This window comes from Pygocentrus nattereri, chromosome 25 (assembly GCF_015220715.1).
Source record: "Pygocentrus nattereri isolate fPygNat1 chromosome 25, fPygNat1.pri, whole genome shotgun sequence".
NCBI classification, from domain to species: Eukaryota; Metazoa; Chordata; class Actinopteri; order Characiformes; family Serrasalmidae; genus Pygocentrus; species Pygocentrus nattereri.
This window is the reverse complement of record NC_051235.1, coordinates 27,422,002-27,439,770: the sequence shown is the minus strand read 5'-3', so window position 1 is coordinate 27,439,770 and position 17,769 is coordinate 27,422,002. Positions and strand designations below refer to the sequence as shown.

At 40.6% G+C, this 17,769-nt stretch overlaps 1 protein-coding gene across 1 annotated transcript in view; it reads left to right on the top strand.

Annotated features, from left to right (window-relative positions):
* cdh16 (cadherin 16, KSP-cadherin) overlaps positions 1-17,475 on the top strand; it is a 71,980-nt gene extending 54,505 nt beyond the window's left edge. Inside the window, exons 15-18 of the mRNA XM_017723712.2 lie at positions 2,697-2,936; positions 10,942-11,058; positions 15,359-15,475; positions 16,339-17,475. Of these exons, the coding sequence (XP_017579201.1) occupies positions 2,697-2,936; positions 10,942-11,058; positions 15,359-15,475; positions 16,339-16,439 (575 nt within the window). The 3' untranslated portion in view covers positions 16,440-17,475. The remainder of the gene's footprint in view (positions 1-2,696; positions 2,937-10,941; positions 11,059-15,358; positions 15,476-16,338) is intronic.
* Positions 17,476-17,769: the final 294 nt, after the last annotated feature.

Genomic DNA, 17,769 nt, shown 5'->3' with positions numbered 1-17,769 from the left:
CGCTCAGCCCAGTCCACACAGCTGTTAATACAGACTGTGGCCAACCCATGGCCAGAGGTTAATGCCTGCTTTAAAGCCACTCAGTGCAGGGGAGAATGAGCTCGAGCTGAGAGAGGGATACTTTAAACTGGCTTTATCTTGTAGACTAATAGTATGGAGCACTAAATCCATACAGCATTCTGGATTTGCCTGTTTATATACATTCACAATCTGTTGGGTCACTGCACAGAGATGATATTTGAACCCTGCATAACATTGACATAACAAAGAGAATCGCATGTCGTGTAAGATGTGGTATGCTATCATGAGATGTCATATTTTTCACCTTATTTTTCGCGTGATCACTGTGTTTTGAGGTTATTGCTGAAATGGCTGTTAGAATAAGCAGTAGAGATCAGCACAGATTATCAGCAGCAAAACCAGCGTATCACTGCTGTTGGAAGAAAAACCTCATTTTTCAGTTTTTGACGTATTTTGAAAATGCCTGGGGTCCTTTACATTATGTGTTAATTTCGTGAAAAAGTGGACCAATAGAAACGGCCCAAAATGACTTGGTTCCATTGGCAATAAGTGTCAAGTAGGTTTTTCCCTTCTCCTGTAAAGCTATCATTTTGGAGATACAAGGTTTTCTTCCCACATCAGCGATATGTTGTGTTTTGGATGCTGGTATGTTGTTTGACCAGCTAAACCGACACCAGGCCAGCACAAGACCAGCATAAACCAGCATGGAATGCTTGCTGGTCTGCGCTGTTTTTTTTTTTTTGGGGGGGGGGGGGGGGGGGGGGTATCTGGTTAGGAAACCAAGGTTTCATTTGTTACTGTTTTTCAGTGAAGTGAAAAAATATAGTGTGTACATACTTTATAAGTCATCATTTTATCCCATTAAATCTCTGAGGCATCCTGGGGCAACATGCAAGATTGAAGATGAAAGAAAAACAATATTGCAAGCATAAAAAGCACAGAGCTTCAGCAGAATGTTACTTCATGATCACTATTTGGGAAAAAAATCAGCTTTTGGTGTTGAAACCTGGACAAAAATTGCTACCAGATGACAAATTACCAGTTGAACGTCACTGATTGCTGCAAACAGACTTGCTTTTACTGGTTTATGCATTCTATTTTCTTTTTAACTGGCTAATTGAGGTCAGCTAGCTAAATTGTCCTCTCTACAAAAGAGATAACTAACTATCAAACTAACTAAAAGTTAGTGAGTTCAATAATCAATCGTTGATTAGATAACATGGACATCTTTTGAGGGTATTAATTGCTAGGAAATAAAATTGAGCTAACTTACCTTCCTTATGTAGCTGGTGCTAGTAAGCCAGATCGCTGACTAATAGCTTAACTAGCTAACCTACCAAAGAATAAACATTTAAAATATTTAATTTGTTTTCCTCATAATGTTGATAAAGCACAACATATTTATCATATCATCAGACTACCTTTCTCATATATATATATATATATATATATATATATATATATATATATATATATATATATATATATATATATATATATATACATATATATATACAGATATGTGATGTGTACATAGCACAATACATTTCCCCACAGTACATTTAACCCGTCCGTGAAGTGAAACACTACATACACACTAGTGAGCACACACACCCTAGGGGGCAGTGAGCAAGCTTGTCCGAAGCAGTGGCAGGCAGCGGGGAGCAGTTGGGAGTTAGGTGCCTTGCTTAAGGACACCTCAGTCATGTACTGTCGGCTCTGGGGATCAGGTCACAGGGCCGGTTCCCTAACCTCTAGCCCAAGACTGCGCCAACATACAGCCGCAGGGAGCATATCCATATATCTTCCATGGCATGATTTTATCAGTATTGTGTTGCAGGGTTCAAGCAAAGTGTAGTTCATCTGGTGATGCACAGTTAGTGGTAAGCCATGTTCACAAGACATTTTGGTATCTGTCAAAAACCAGCTTTGATACGCATTGCTGGTTTGTTGTGGGAGTGTTTGTGGGCGGAGATCAATATAAGTGGGAAACTCATTCAAACTTGAAAGCTTATAAGCAAAAACCACTGACAGTTGCGGTTCTTTTTATAAAATGAAGCAAAAAAGATGTGGATGGGACCAGTTGCAGACCTGCTGTATCTTTAGATGTGAATTGTTTAGCTCTGAACCTGAGCTGAGCAGTAATTAGTTTCTTTTCCACTGTATAAAGCCCCGTCCCAAAACCATCTCCGTTTGGCTGATGCATGGTATGCGCCATCAAAATTTAAACTAATCGTTCACACACTGTATTACATTTAGTGCCTGTTGTCCATCAAAGCATCACTTTGATTGAAATCAATGGCAAGAAATGTTATACTATAAAAAGTTCTTGTATGCAGTTCTTTAGCCCTTCATCAGTGGTCAGTTCTGACAACAGAGCTGCTCTTGGACCACATAGCAGCTCTTGGACACTACCATGTCACGGTCACAGTTGCGCTGAGAACAATTCCTAAACCAAATAACATCTGGTCCTGGAATAACCTGTGATGAATGGGGTAGAGGTCAGCAATTTGTACATGTCAACATATGGGCTACAATGCACTTGTACCCCTGTATAGTGAACCTATCTGGTGGTCAGACCTTATATACAGGCCAGTGAGTGGAAGCACAAGATAAGTGTTTCTGATCAAGTGGCCAGTGAGTTTATATCCGACTTTTTCTTCTCCATCTTCTAGGCAACTCGTCTCTCTCTGCTTCCGCACTGGTCACCGTGCATATTTTGGATGTGAATGATAACAGTCCGGTTCTGGTGGGTGATTACTCATGGAAGTACCTGTGTACTCCACGGTGGGAGGACCAGGCCCTGGTGCTAGCATCCCGGGACAGTGACGGCCCACAGCATGGTGGCCGACTCAACTTCTCCCTCCGCAGTGACCCCATAGTGCGCCGCAACTGGAAACTGACACCTATTAATGGTAAGTCACCCTGCTTGTAGGCTCAGCCTCAGATGCTCCATCCAAAGTTGTGTACACTTTTGTATACAATAAATTGATTTACATTGACAATACACATGTATTGTACACTAAGATGACCACAGTTTCACTCTAATTGGTTGTTCACATAATTCACCAACTGTTTACCAGTCCAACAGGAAACAAGCATTTATCAAGATAAGTGCTTGGTAGTCAACAATACTTCTCTACACATTATGATAACACAGCTTTTCATTGTAAATCGATAGACAGCGGATTGAAAAAAGTTTGATAGGTTCATCCTGTCTTTTTTCTTTGGTGTTACACATACCGAATTACTTGGTGGCCACTTTGTTTCACACAGGTCTGTTTTTGCAGCAGCACCATTTTGACAATCACTTCTTTCCACATCAAGCGGTTGTCCTTCAATTTGGGCCTTAAATGTCAAAATTTGTCATAAAATGACAAACACCTATATGTTGAAGCTATTGTTTCTAGTCCCTTGTGGGATTTCTGATAGGATTTCTAGCATGTTAGCGCTAAGCTAGCACTGGTGAACATTTTTTGGTAGTTCTAGATTAAACATTAACATTTAAAGCTAAAGACATTCCATAGGGTTTATTCCCAGCTTATAACAGACAATAACATATATTTTGCTTTATATGTTGCAGTGTTGCAGTGCTTCTTTCAGTAAAAAGCCCTTCCATAGTGCTGACAGTGTTTTGCATTTCTAACAAATGACAACTGATGGATGACGTTTTTAGACAGAACCCCATATCTAGGACTTCCAGAAGGCCTAGAGTGAGGTTTTTTCTGTCCTAATTGGTCTTCTCCTTTGGAAATCAAAATGTCATAAGTTGATTTCACTTCCTAATTATGTTGGTAGTGAAAGTCTCAGTGTAAAATATTAAGAATGTTTGCAGGATACTGAGTGTTATATTAAACATTCTGTAAAGTTTGAATGAAAAAAAAAAACAATTTAACCAAAATCATAAAACATGGCTTAAAAATTACTTATCAGATCTATCTATGAGTTATTTTGGCATGGCCTAATATTCCGATAAGCACACGTGATTGACAGCCATCAGTTCACAGCTTGCTGTCTGCTATAGCACTGAAACAGCTACCAAAGTGGCTACAATTGAACAGGCGTGATGTATATAGGTGATGTTGCAGATTTGTCAGCTCACTTATGCTTGCTAGGTTTTGTTAGCTTTCTCTTGGAAAGTTTGTCTAACTTGAACAGAGAGAAGATCATTGGCAGCGCAGTTTTGTTAAAGATGCCTTGGTGGGATAACAACATTAGCCTTGTGAGGGAGAGAGAAATTATGTTTTGACTTATTTTGGTTGGCTGTTTCAAGATTGTAACCCTTAAGTTTCCGATCAAATCTAAAGAATTAAATGAGAATATTATTACAATACTTGTAGAGCATGAGAACAAGCACGATGATTCTATTTCATGAAACGAACTAAAATTACAGACAGTGAGTGCATTTACATGCACATAATAATCCAATCATAATTGGATTTCTGCAGTTATCTGATTATTCATATGGTCATGTAAACAGCACACTCCAATGTCTTAGATCGGAGTTAGGCCTGATTAAGAAATCTGTTGAAGAGAGCTGGATTTCAGCTCAGTAGTCAGATTTCTCAGTGCATGCGAACTCTTACTCTGATTTCTTTCGAATTCTCAGTCTGCGCATGTGTGAAAACAGACTGCAGTACCGGAAGTAAGCCAGCATTGCCGCGAGATGCAGTAAAACTCTTGTGAAGCCACACTGAAACCAAATATACGCTTGATGAAATTAATGATTTAATTATTATTTATCTTGTAGATGATGTATGTTCATATTTTCAGGTAAAGTTGCGCAATATTTTTTTTTTTAAAAAGCTGAGGTATGAAGTTTGAGTTTTATGTTATGTTTGCGTCATGTCTTCTTCTGTGAGTTTATTGGCTCATCGTACAGCTGAAATCTGATTACTGTCTGACTCATGTAGACCCGGAGTTTCGCATTATCTGATCACTCAAGTGGATGTAAACATGTTGAATGGATTCCTGACACAATCTACAGTCATCAAATCACTGAGTGCATGTAAACACACTGTTTAGTATCTTTTATTTTTGAGAAGTCATTAGTCTTGTCAAAGCGAGTGATCCTTGACCATAATAAAAGGCTAAACCTAACAGCCTCTCTGGCAATAATATAATAAAGGCTACCCTGCTCATTGCTTCCTTAGACACTGTTGGTCAAATGCTTAGGTCACACATGGTGACTCTACCCTTGTGACTTTGTTCTGGCAGACTTGAGTGTTTCAGGCACGTGTAAAGAACATCCGTTTAATTACCTCTTTAGACTCGAACCCAAAGGCTGGCTCAACCCTGCTGACGCTGGCTAGGTTACGATGGGCCTTTGCTTCGATGACGTCGGCCCGGATAAAAATGGAAATTCAGAAAATAACATTTTCAGTGGCCGTGTGCCGATCCAGTAAGTGAAAGACGTCATCTGAATTAGGCCTAATACAGACACCTGCCGGTTCGGCCGTGTGCAGAGAGCCGAGTGTGCTGAAAGACAGTGGGCTGGAGGAAATTGCCCCCCCCCCCGTCTGCTCAGACGGCTCAGAGCTGCCTGTAATAAGTGCAGTGGCTCAGTTCCTGCGGCTGTAACCATCACTAATGTGACGATGCTGATGCTGGAGAACATGTTGACTTGGCCGGGATGACTGCGTCTGTATCGATTCACTGAGTCAAACGTCTGCCTGTGTCTCCCTGCCTGTTTCTGTTTGTTCATTCATTCGTGTTCTTTCTTTCATTCTTTTTCTTTTTGGTTTCTTCATTCTTTTCTGTTTCTTTACTTTTCTGTCTTCCTTTGTTTCTCCTTCCCTTTCTTTTTCGTTCTTTCCTTCTTTCTTTCTTTCCATGTCTTCATTGCCTCTCGGTTGTGATCAGCTGCATTACAGGCCTCCTCTCGCCTGGTATGGGGTAATTATATTTCCTTTAGTCTGTGTGATGTCACAGCTGGGGCTCCATTGCCTGAAAGGCCACATGTGCTGTTGCTGTTACTGTTCGCCTAATTACTCACAAACAGCAGCAAGTCTTCCTATTTTCTTCTTACACTCTGACGTTCTGGCAGGTGTGTGACGTAGGGCTCTTTTCTCTTGCTGTATCTCACCCCCTGTAGAGAGTCCTCTGAGTGTGTGTCTCTGAGGGTTTGCAGTGCACTGCCTCTTCACACAAGTGCCCATAAACTGCTGTGCATGAAATAATGAATAGAGATTGCAGCAGAGTGTTCATTGTTTTGATAGTCTGGGAATACTGTTCTTTTTAAAGACAGCTTCATGGTCGCAGTCATCCCTGTAGTTTTACATGGCCCGATGTGATCTTTTAAAGGAACACGCATCTGAGGACAGCTTAAACATTTAGCGTTGGAGTGCAATGAAATCTGCCGTTAACAAGGGTACAGCCTGTGAAACCGGCCCCCCAGTTCAGCTCTTACAGCGTCCAGTCCCAAACAAAACAAGCTAGCTAGTGAAACGTGATCAGTAGCTAACATTCATTCCTAACCATGAACACCTCAGGAGTGCTCAAAACACCAACCCCATTCTTTCCTTTCTTTCTTTCTTTCTTTCTTGCTTGCTTGCTTCCTTTCTTTCTCTCTTTCTTTCTTGCTTTCTTTCTTTCTTACTCTCTTTCTTTCTTTCTTTCTTGCTTTCTTTCTTTCTTTCTTTCTTTCTTGCTTGCTTGCTTCCTTTCTTTCTCTCTTTCTTTCTTGCTTTCTTTCTTTCTTGCTTGCTCATTTTCTTGCTTCCTTTCTTTCTTTCTTGCTTGCTCATTTTCTTGCTTCCTTTCTTTCTTTCTCTCTTTCTTTCTTGCTTTCTTTCTTTCTTGCTTGCTCATTTTCTTGCTTTCTTTCTTTCTTACCCTCTTTCTTTCTTTCTTTCTTACTCTTTTTCTTTCTTGTTTTCTTTTGGATTTTCAGTCTTCTTTTCTTTACTAATGAAAACAAGCTAGCTAGTTATCAGTAGCTAACATTCATTCCTAACCATGAACACCTCAGGAACACAGGCGTGCTCAAAACACCAACCCCATTCTTTTCTTTCTTTTCTCTCTTTCTTTCTTTCTTTCTTTCTTTCTTTCTTTCTTTCTTTCTTTCTGTCCTTTCTTTCTTTCACTTGCAAAACAAGCTAGTTAGTGAAAAACTATCATTAACTAAAAAGAATTCCTGAACATGAACTTTTCCAGAGCCCAGTTATGTTCAATGCACTAAACCCATTTAATGAAACCACCTAAATACTTGGTTTGAAGACAATAACTCAGGTATTCGATATCGGTAGTCCAGTTTAGCAGAGCTGTTCTTCCCTTGCGAGAGATAATGTTTATTTTTTTACTGCAACAAACCTTTACATGTTTTACAGAGTTTTCTGGGGGCACTTTTCAGCTATGCTGACCTATGTTACATCCACGGGCTAACGACAGACTTGCTGTCCATCTGACACTTTTGATATGAGTTCTGCCCACATGCAGCCCAAATTTGCTAATTGTGGTTCTAAGACGTTCTCATTAAGGGATCACACCTGCCCTGTGAGACTGTCATCTCTGATTTTGGCAAGAAATTCTACAAATGATTCAATACACCTGCACAGTCAGAATCAAATGAAGCTGATAATTCTTTCAGGAGAAGAATGAAGGCGAATGAAACTAAATAGTTGAAACTAAGGACTCTACACTCTACTCCACTGTCGTTGTGCCTCCCTTTGTGTCAAATTTTACATTAACTTTTTACTGTCTCCCCATTAAGCTGAAACAAATACCCAATGTTTCTGCTCAGTCTCCTGTTGCCAATCATTGACGCTTTGCCTCAGACCTTTTCAAACTCCTTGTGCTGCAGCATTTCAGGAAAGCACTTCAAGGACAGTTTGATAGGCTGCTGCTGTACAATAGGCTGCTGCTGTGTTGCTTGGAGACGAGTAAGAGACTGTTCCTCTCAACTAGAACTACTCATTCCTCCCAGCAAATACGCAGCCCATTGTATACACGAAGTCACCCAGCCACAGATCATACCCGAAGCCCAAACAGCAGAGGAAAAAAAGAAAGTATCTCTATTTTTATTCTATTTTTTATCTTGTGAAAATTCCACAATGAATGGTCCAATAGAATAGAGTGTCACCCTAAACCCCATTGGAGCTGAGTTACAAGGGGTAGTGGCTGAAATCTTGCCCTATGAAATGGGACCCTCAAATAAAGAGCATCACTTCATTAACAGCTACCAGCGCTGCTCTGTAGGCGACCCTGCCCGTCTGCAGGGACAGCAGAGGAGGGGAAAGTTCAGCTCCTCACTGCTGGGCTTTAGTTACATTTAGGGCATCAGACGCCTTCAAAGAGGGGCAATTATTTATTATCGCCCACCACTGATTCATTGGTGATATGAAGCTGAAGTCAGATATGAAGCAGTTTTAAGGTGGAACAGGAAAGTTAGATGGCTAGCTACCGAGACGTTAGCATGCTATTAGTGATTTGTTTATAGATGTTATGATGAAAATGTATATCATAACACACTGAAACGACATTAAAGATAAAACTGTGGTTATCGTAATTTTTTAACAGAGAAAATTCTCCGATTTGTGGGTTTCTTTGGTCTCTTGCGTAGCCGTCTTGCCGGTTTTTCTTTTTTTCTCATTGCACTCCATTTGGAGGGTCATGTAGCTCCAACACTTCGCCCTACCCCTCTATCTAACACCCTAACCCTAGACGTGAACGCACAAAACGGAGGGCTAAGGGCGAAGTGGTAGGGGCGAGGGGTGAAATGGGATCGGGCCTAAAAGTCGTCTTCTTCTTTCGGCTGCTCCCTTTAGGGGTCGCCACAGCGGATCATCTGCCTACATCTTGCCCTATCTACTGCCTCCTCTACTTTCACACCAACCATCTCCATGTCCACCTTCACTACATCCATAAACCTTCTCTGAGGTCTACCTCTTCTCCTTCTACCCGGCAGCTCCATGTCCAACATTCTTTGCCCAATATATCCACTATTCCTCCTCAACACATGTCCAAACCATCTCAACCTGGCCTCTCTGACTTTATCTCCAAACTGCTCCACCTTCACTGTCCCGCTGATCTGCTCATTTCTAATCTTGTCCAGCCTTGTCACTCCCAACGAAAATCTCAGCATCTTCATGATGCTTCATGATCGGGCCTAAAAGTAAAGAACATTTTTCCCTTTTCCTGTAACATGTCTGTAACTAGCTATGAGGACCTCAGTTGTTTAGAAGGGACTTTTCACCTTCCTTCATTCCTTCAAACATCACTCAGGGGCACAGCCGCAGTATCAGAGGCCACCCAAACAAATGGCGCCAGAATGTTCATTATGCTGAACTTCAGCAATGATTAAATTAGATTTGTTTTCAGTGAATGCTGTTCTGGCCAATCAAAACCTGCTGCTGTTTTCTAAACCCTCAAATTACTGCTTAACAGCCATTGCTTTGCTCAATTGCTTCAGTAACATTCAGTAAACTTACTATTGTGGAGACACTTGTTTTTCCTTGAAAAGCAACGATATGCAGGAAATGTTTTCATGTTTTTATGTTTGGTGTCTGAAGTTAGTTTCTTTAGCTTTGCACTGCAATAATGTAGCTAACAAATAATGAAAATCTGTCACCCAAATTTTATTTTCTTGAAAATGCTGTGCAAAACAATAAATAAAGGTTCTTTGAATGGATGTACATTATGTAAAAGTTCTTAGAACCTTAAAAAGACACTCATTTACAAACATGCTTCTTTTTTAAGAACCGTCCATTCCAGGGTTCATCAAAGAACCAAAGGCATATAGAACTCCACAGAATCCTTTCTGGCACCTTTATTTTAAGTTTGTGGACTCCCTTTTGAAGCCAAGCCCATGTGTAACATACTCTTCACCTCTGACAGAAGAGATACATGCAGGAGATACGACTCCAGCATCATCACAGCCTCTTCACCTCCACTAACCCAGTGGAACATTAAAGACTGTTGGTGTCAAAAGACGGCAGGGGGCTTTTAGGAGAAGTGATAAGAGTAAACTGAGGTTGATAACAGCCCCTCTTTATTGCACTGGGCTCCTGCTCTAACGTCATGGAGCTAAGTCCTGATTAGATACAGGTTATGTTCATCTGTCCCTGTATTTTGGTATTTGAGCTGCACCACCACAAGCTATACAACTAAAACTCCCTCACTCCTCATCATGATGCTGAGGAATTGAGAATGAAAGCATAACATGTTCTACACATGGGAGTCACATGGGCATTCCAACAACTAAATACTGGGAATGTTGATGTTTGCTACTCAGATCCATTTTGACAGGCTTTTATGGTCAGCTGAATGTATCACATATTGAATATTACTCTATACTGCATGGTGTTGCCATATGGCAACAAATACTTTTTTCTTTTTCTTTTTTATTTTTTTGGCATTGGAGGATTTTTTATTTTTTATGATTTTTATTAAACTTTAGTTGCATTAAGCTAATTAATCTTTTAGTACTTTTACTTTTGATACTTAAGTACATTTGAAAGCAAATACTTTAGTACTTTTACTCAAGTGGAGGTCTAAAAGGAGGAACTTCTACTTTTACTGGAGTAATATTTTACCTTGGGTATCTCTACTTTAACTCAAGCACATGATTTATGTACTTTGTCGACCACTGATTGTTACTCATTTCTCAAACCAAATACACAAGAGGAAATGTGTAAGATCTCAGTTAATGTAAAAAGAGCACGTTACTAAACTAGACAAGAGAATGTCTTGAAGAAAAATGATTGAACTGAACATTTTGTTGCCGCTACAGTGAGAGCTAAAATCAGCCAAACAATGCTAGAGTAGCCAGGTAACATGGGACCCCCGAATAACAGGGGGTATTTTGACTGGTTACGCCCCCTGGTGTCAGCCACTGTGGTTAATGTCTAACTTAATGATTAATGGTTTGACAAGCTTAGTCTGTTTCCTGATTTTGACTCTGAAAGATCTTTTTCTCCACAGACACTCATACCAACCTCTCTCTGAACATCGCATATATGTCCCCCGATGTTTATACTGTCCCGTTCACCATCTCGGACAGCAGCTCTCCTCCCAGAAGCACCTTCATCAACCTGCCAGGTAAGAGAGCTTTCAGTACGCTCCACAGTGTAAGGGATGGTTTGGTGGGAGGCAAATAAAAGGGTTTACTTGATGTAACCTGTTTGTGCAGGCTTGCTCATCATGGGTGACGTAACTGTAGCAGTATAATTGGAGGCTGTGACATTCACTGCACAGGATGATTCACCCCTATTTAATATACGTGATGCTATTTTAAACATTCTTTGGATTTATTATACATTCAATGCACCTGTTGCTAAACTGGCCACTTTCCCATCAATAAAATGATGTTGTGATTAATGACAGATGTGCTGTTAGTTATCCAAAAATGAGTTCAACAGCAAATTAATATTAAAAGTAGCAACAATTCACTGATCATTTACGGTTATAGTATGATCTCATTTCTCAAAACAGATGTTCCTGATGATTTATGTAAAACTTTACTGGTTTTTTTCTCAATTACAACTACTCAGTAAAGCCCAGTAATGAGCTGCATGGGGTCTTAGAACAGGAAAACCAAAAAAAGTGCTTGGGGGCTGGTTTGAGAACTGCTCCCTTAAAGAATTCATATTGTACTTTTTTTGTATATTACTTCTCCCCTACGGTCCATTTTTGACATCTGTGTGTTTTTTATGTACCAACAAAGGTCACAATTCCTTTCAATAAGACCATTTCCCAACCTGTGTTTGTGGCTTAGTATTAAACAGGCTGCTCTTGCTGCAGTTCACTGACGACAGTAAAGCACTCGACTGTAAAATTATGGAATGTCCTCAGGAAAATGGGTATACCAGAGCATCTTGACCTCAACAAGCCACAGAAATGACAGAAAATGGACAAACAGACAGAGATCAGTAAAGGGGTTAGCCAAGGCTGCCCACTATCACCATACACATTCATAACCTTCAATATGAGGATTTCCTGACACTCACAGGGGATAATGAAGAAGACATGAATGCCATTATTAGGCCATATTAGTGAAAACATGGGACTTCAGCTCAATATGACAACAACAAAGGTTATGAGAACAACATGGGAAAAATGGGAACGAGGAAAAATGTTAACTTTACCGGTTGATGGTGAAGATATGGGACATGGTGGACAATTTTAGCTACATGAATTACTTATGGATTAAGCACAGTTGACACTCTGCAGAACAAGGATGAAGGAGCTTAAAAAGTGCAAAAATATTAATGATTTGTTTCTGTACACAAAGATTTGCTCGGGTTTTCATCTTTTCATCTGTTTTTTTTGGGTATGAAAACTGGACAATTAAAGAGCTGGACCAGTTTTAGCATTTTGGTGTTGGTCAAGACTTTTGAAAGTACCTTGGATGGCAAGAAAACAAGTAAATGGCTCCTTGACCACATCAAGCCTCACCAATCACAGAAAGCCCAGATAACTGAATCCTGATTTTGAACTAATCAGCAGTAAAAAACAATAATACTAATAAAACATTGGAGGATAAAAGAGGAAAAGGACAACCAACAACATAATGGAAGGCAATCAGAGACATCATGAACAAGTGATTAGGATGCCTGAAGACCCAAACAGAAGATAGGATATTCTGCAGAAACACTAACCACATGATCACCAGAACTAATAATTGTATTAAATCTTGTTACTTTGCCTTTAAGACTGATATATGTAAATGAGCTCTGTTCCCATTGGCAGGTATTAGCATTTTTAACTTTATTACTCCTTTAACATGAGGAGTGTAAAGTACATGTGTAGTACATCAACAAAAAATGAGCACATCTTGTCTGGATCAGTGCACCAGGTGTTTTCATTCATATTGTCATTCTGCCCACATTAGGCCCAGAGCTGGCTGTACTTGGGTAGAGCATTGCCAGCTCTGAGTCTGCGCCATCCTGCATGTTAAAATTCATGCAATGCTAATATTTACTGGTTCAGTACCCAGTCCTCGGGCCACTGGGGACAAAGACATTAGCAGAAATAATTGATGATAATCGCATTGCTTAATCATAATGCGTGCAATTGCTTGCTCAATTAGTTAGAGATAGTGTGTGTGCATGCGCACGTGTGTGTGTGTGTGCATGTGTGTGTGTGTGTGTATGCAAGTATGTGTTTGACTGTGTGTTTCTTTCTTTTTGGTACCTGAGGTTAAGGTATGTCTATATGTTTTATGTATATATAGGATGTATTATTACTACATATAAAAAATCAGAGATCATCCTTAATATATTTAATTTTCAGTCAAAATGACCATAAAGCCAAGATATTTATTTCTCAGGAGATATTTCAGATGAGATTAGATATAAGATAATCTGCTTGCAAAAGGAAGAGGAAAGTTAAAGGAAAATAAGTGGGAATAAAAAGCAAGAGTTTCTAAAACTGGAAGTTAAAAGCTACAGAGAAAATGGGGTTGTTAACAACCACCTGGAAGACCTGATAGACACCAAAACTGCTCCATCAGATAAACAGCACTTAAACCCTTCATCTCTGGGAGAGAGGAGAAAATCAAGCTCCACTCTCCCTTCAGATCTGTATCTGTCCATGCTTCCACTGTGAGAAGACCACTCAGCGCTATGGATGTGTAAAGGATAAAGGATGTATAGCTGTCAAGAGGCCCTCACTGAAAAAAGAAAATAGTCAAAAGAAGAAGGCAAAAAAGAAGAAATCAGACGAAGAAAGTGCTCTCGGAACAATGGATTGGCCACCCCAGAGTCCAGACCTCAACATCTAAGGCCACGTTCACATTACCTGGTCGAAGTGGCACAAATTTTTGCCCCAGTGTGACTCAGATCTGGTGTTTTCAGGGCTGTGTGGACGCAAATCTGATCTTTTCAAATCTGACCTGACCCACTTTCACATGTGGTCCTAGATCGGATACGTATCCGATTCGTGGCCATGGGGATGGATGGGAATCCATGTACTTTTTTCCACGGAGTGTGCGCCATCATTCAGCGTTACCATGGCAGCAGCGCCGAACAGAAGTTAAAGCCTGTAAACGGTGGAAAAGCAGCTCATCTGATCTTTTTCTCCTTCATCTGGCTCTAATAATGAAGCCGAGAGCTGATCAGAGTTAATGATCTTCTCAGCGAAGCTCGTTCTGCTCGTTAGTTTGTGCTGATGATGCAGTGATTCAGTCAGGTGACGTTATTGAGTAGTGGGTCATTTCAGGACGCCGGTTCATCACATTAATGACAGATTTGAGTCACTTACCTCAACAAGTGTGAACCACAGTGTGAGAGAGATCAGACTTGAGCAAAAAGTCTGATTTGAGCAAGGAGGGTTGTAATGTGAATGTAGCCTAGCACTGAACTTTGGAGGTGTTAAGAAATAACATCCCTGCAGATTTCTTTGAAGAACTGAAAGCAGGTCTCCTGAAAAGAATGTAGAAAAAGAAACTGTAGGTGGAGGGTGAAGGGTGGTCTCAGAGTCTATATACACCAATCAGGCATAACATTATCACCACCTCCTTGTTTCTACACCCATTTTTATCAGCTCCACTTACTATATAGGGGCACTTTATACATCTACAATTACAGACTTGTAGATGTAGAGTCAGAGACGATAGCTCATCTCCTGCTGCACAGTTTGTGTTGTTCATCCTCTAGTCCTTCATCAGTGGTCGTAGGATGCTGTTTGTTTTTGGTTGGTGGCCTATCTTCAGTCCAGCAGTGACACTGAGGTGTTTAACTAGCTATCGTCTCTGACTTTACATCTACAAGGTGGATTGACAAAGTTGGGGTGTCTAATAGAGTGGACAGTGAGTGGAAAAAACTCCAGCAGCACTGCTGTGTCTGATCTACTCGTACCAGCACAACACACACTAATACACCACCACCACATCAGTGTTACTGCAGTGCTGAGAATGATCCACCACCCAGATAGTACCTGCTCTGTGAGGGTCCATGGGGGTCCTGACCACTGAAGAACAGGGTAACAGAGTATCAGAGAAACAGATGGACTACAGTCTGTAACTGTAGAACTACAAAGTGCAGCTATACAGTAAGTGGAGCTGATAAAATGGACAGTGAGTGTAGAAACAAGGAGGTGGTCAGAATGTTATGCCTGATCGGTTTGATATGCTGGTATGAAAACAAGCCTGAGTCTGTGTCAGTGTGTTTGTGTATGCGCGTGTGCTGTACATACTTGTGGTGCTGAGAATTCTGTTCTCGCAGCCACAGGTGCGTCAGTCCGAGTCTGATCATTCTTTTCCCTGTGGCTCTTTCCCAGCCTGAAGCCATGGAAGCGTGCTGAGAACGTCCTGTCCCTGTTTACTCCTCCATTTACACCTCACTGCTGCTGTCCTCTATGTAAGCAGGGCTCAATACTCACTCCATCTCTCTCCTCACAGTGACTGTGTGCACATGTAACGTGAGGGGGAACTGCCGGACCGCAGCCAAGCAGCTCGCAGGGATGCCCACGATCCAGTCCACTCTGGGTATCCTGCTGGGAACTCTCGGAGTCATTGGTAAGCACAATGCTGAGTGTGAAATAGCTCAGTGTTGTTCCAGACAGTGCTGTTACTACACTGAAATAAATGAATGGATTGAATTTACTTGATTTAAATGTGTATATGGTGATTACAATATATGGCCATGAGAAGGTTTGGGCTAAATGTGGAAAGGAATGCTTATTAAAGTGGGAACAAACATAGTGTGAAATTTCCAAAACAATCCAACAACTCATGAAGGTGAAGCTGAAAGTTATGGGCGTCTCAAGTTAGCATGGCTGAAAAGCTCCCCCAATAAACTCCAATTTAGCATCTTCAAACAAAGTGTATATTATATATTACATAAATATATTAAACATTTGAACATATACATGGTTAGTGTATGTGTACATATATTTTTCATCCATATGGGGAGACTAGAGGGCGCAAAGCTTATCTGAGCCTACCTACCCGTTAATCTACCAAGATTCTATTAATCTCATAAAAACATCTGGCATTTCCAAGCATGTCAATGTGTATGAACAGTACAAAATACTGCCCATATGTTTTTTGAAGAGACCCTTAATAGTCCCACGACAGGGAAATTTCACCTCCGCATTTAACTCATCCGTAAAGTGAAACACCACATACATGCTGGTGAGCACACACACACACTAGGAGGCAGTGAGCACACTTGCCCGGAGCAGTTGGGGGTTAGGTGTCTTGCTGTAGGACATCTCAGTCACCTACTGTCGGTGCTGGGGCTCGAACCGGCGACCTTCCGATTGCAAGGCTGGTTCCCTAAACTCCAGCCCATGGTGGCCCCCAGTTTAGAGGCTTTTACAACATATGACTTGTCAAAACTTTTTAGGAGGTAACTTTCTTTGTATCTTCCTTCACAGGGATCATACTGATAGTCGTCTTTGTAAGACTGTCCTATCAGAACCCTCCACCGTCTGGAAAAGCCAACCAGGAGAGAGTGCCTCTCAAAATGTCACTGTAAATTATAGAGTCATTTAGTGCCTTTTTCTCACTCACTGTGCACAAATCACACAGAAAAATGAACCTGAAATCCTAATGAACCTCTTTTTTACCTTGTTAGTTCTTGTTCCTGTTCATATTAAGCAAGATTCATCAGATCATATAATTTAGAAGACAAAATTTGCAGTCTTTCTTTGAAGTGGAATGACTGCTATTCAGGATAGCGTCTGCCGACTGTCTTCTTTGCATCTGTAGTCGTCTCATCTTTTTCATCTTTTTTCATGTTCTAACTAATTTTGTGCACATTTTCTGTATTACCTGTTTGCCTTTTTGCAGAGAAACAAACATGCAGGGAAGCTAACGTGCTACAAGGCTGTCGAATGTTGGTTACACAATTCATGCAAAAACTATGAAAATAAAGAGAAATGTGAACAAAATAGATTTAAACATAACCAAGAAATGGTGGAACTTGGTGAGGAGATACTACAGATGTGTTGCTCCGAAAAAGGATACGCATCACGCTATCACGCATGTCATCCATAATATGTTTCGTCTCTCCCACCCAACACCCCACCTATCATCGAGCGGAAGGGCCCAGCTAGCTCAGAAACCCTCCCTGTTTCCAGGTTTTGCTCTGAAACATGACAGAATATGGAAGAAAACAGAAGACTTCCCATTCACTCTGACTTAAAACCACAGTTTTTCTTTATTTAACCCTGGGCCGGGGTTAGGAAAGACTGCAATAGCCTCTAGGACAAGTTTCTGACACAGTTTTATGATTTTTTGTAGTTGCAGATATTTAGAGAAATCATGTACATATAAATTTCAGTGTTTAATGAACCAGTGATACCCAACCTATTTAACTGATCACGGGTGTGTAGAACAGTGTGTGTTAGTGTAGTGGTACTGCGTTCAGGAATAGCAGGTGGTCTGTTGTTTATTCCACTGAATCTGCATGATTACATCATTTTTCACTGTTGCTTCTGTCTTCAATGTGTTTTATGTAGATTAAAATGCTATATTTGAATGGATAGTTATATTTTATTGGCATTACCCTCCTTGCCCTCCTTGTCTGCTTATGGTAACTGAAATAAAATCTATGAGAGAAAACGATATGGGCTGTTTTATTGTTCATTTGGGGTTACTCTGGAGAGCAACAGAGCGAGAGAGAGAGAGAGAGAGAGAGAGAGAGATTAACCTCATTCAGGTTCATGTTTTTAAGCCATTCGTGTTCCTGTTTTAAAACCCGAATAAAGAGATTAATCATCCCTTTCTGGAGGATAAAACACTGGCTAAAATGAAATAGTTCTGAAATAGTTCCACATTGAAGGAGGCTGGGAGGATTACCCACG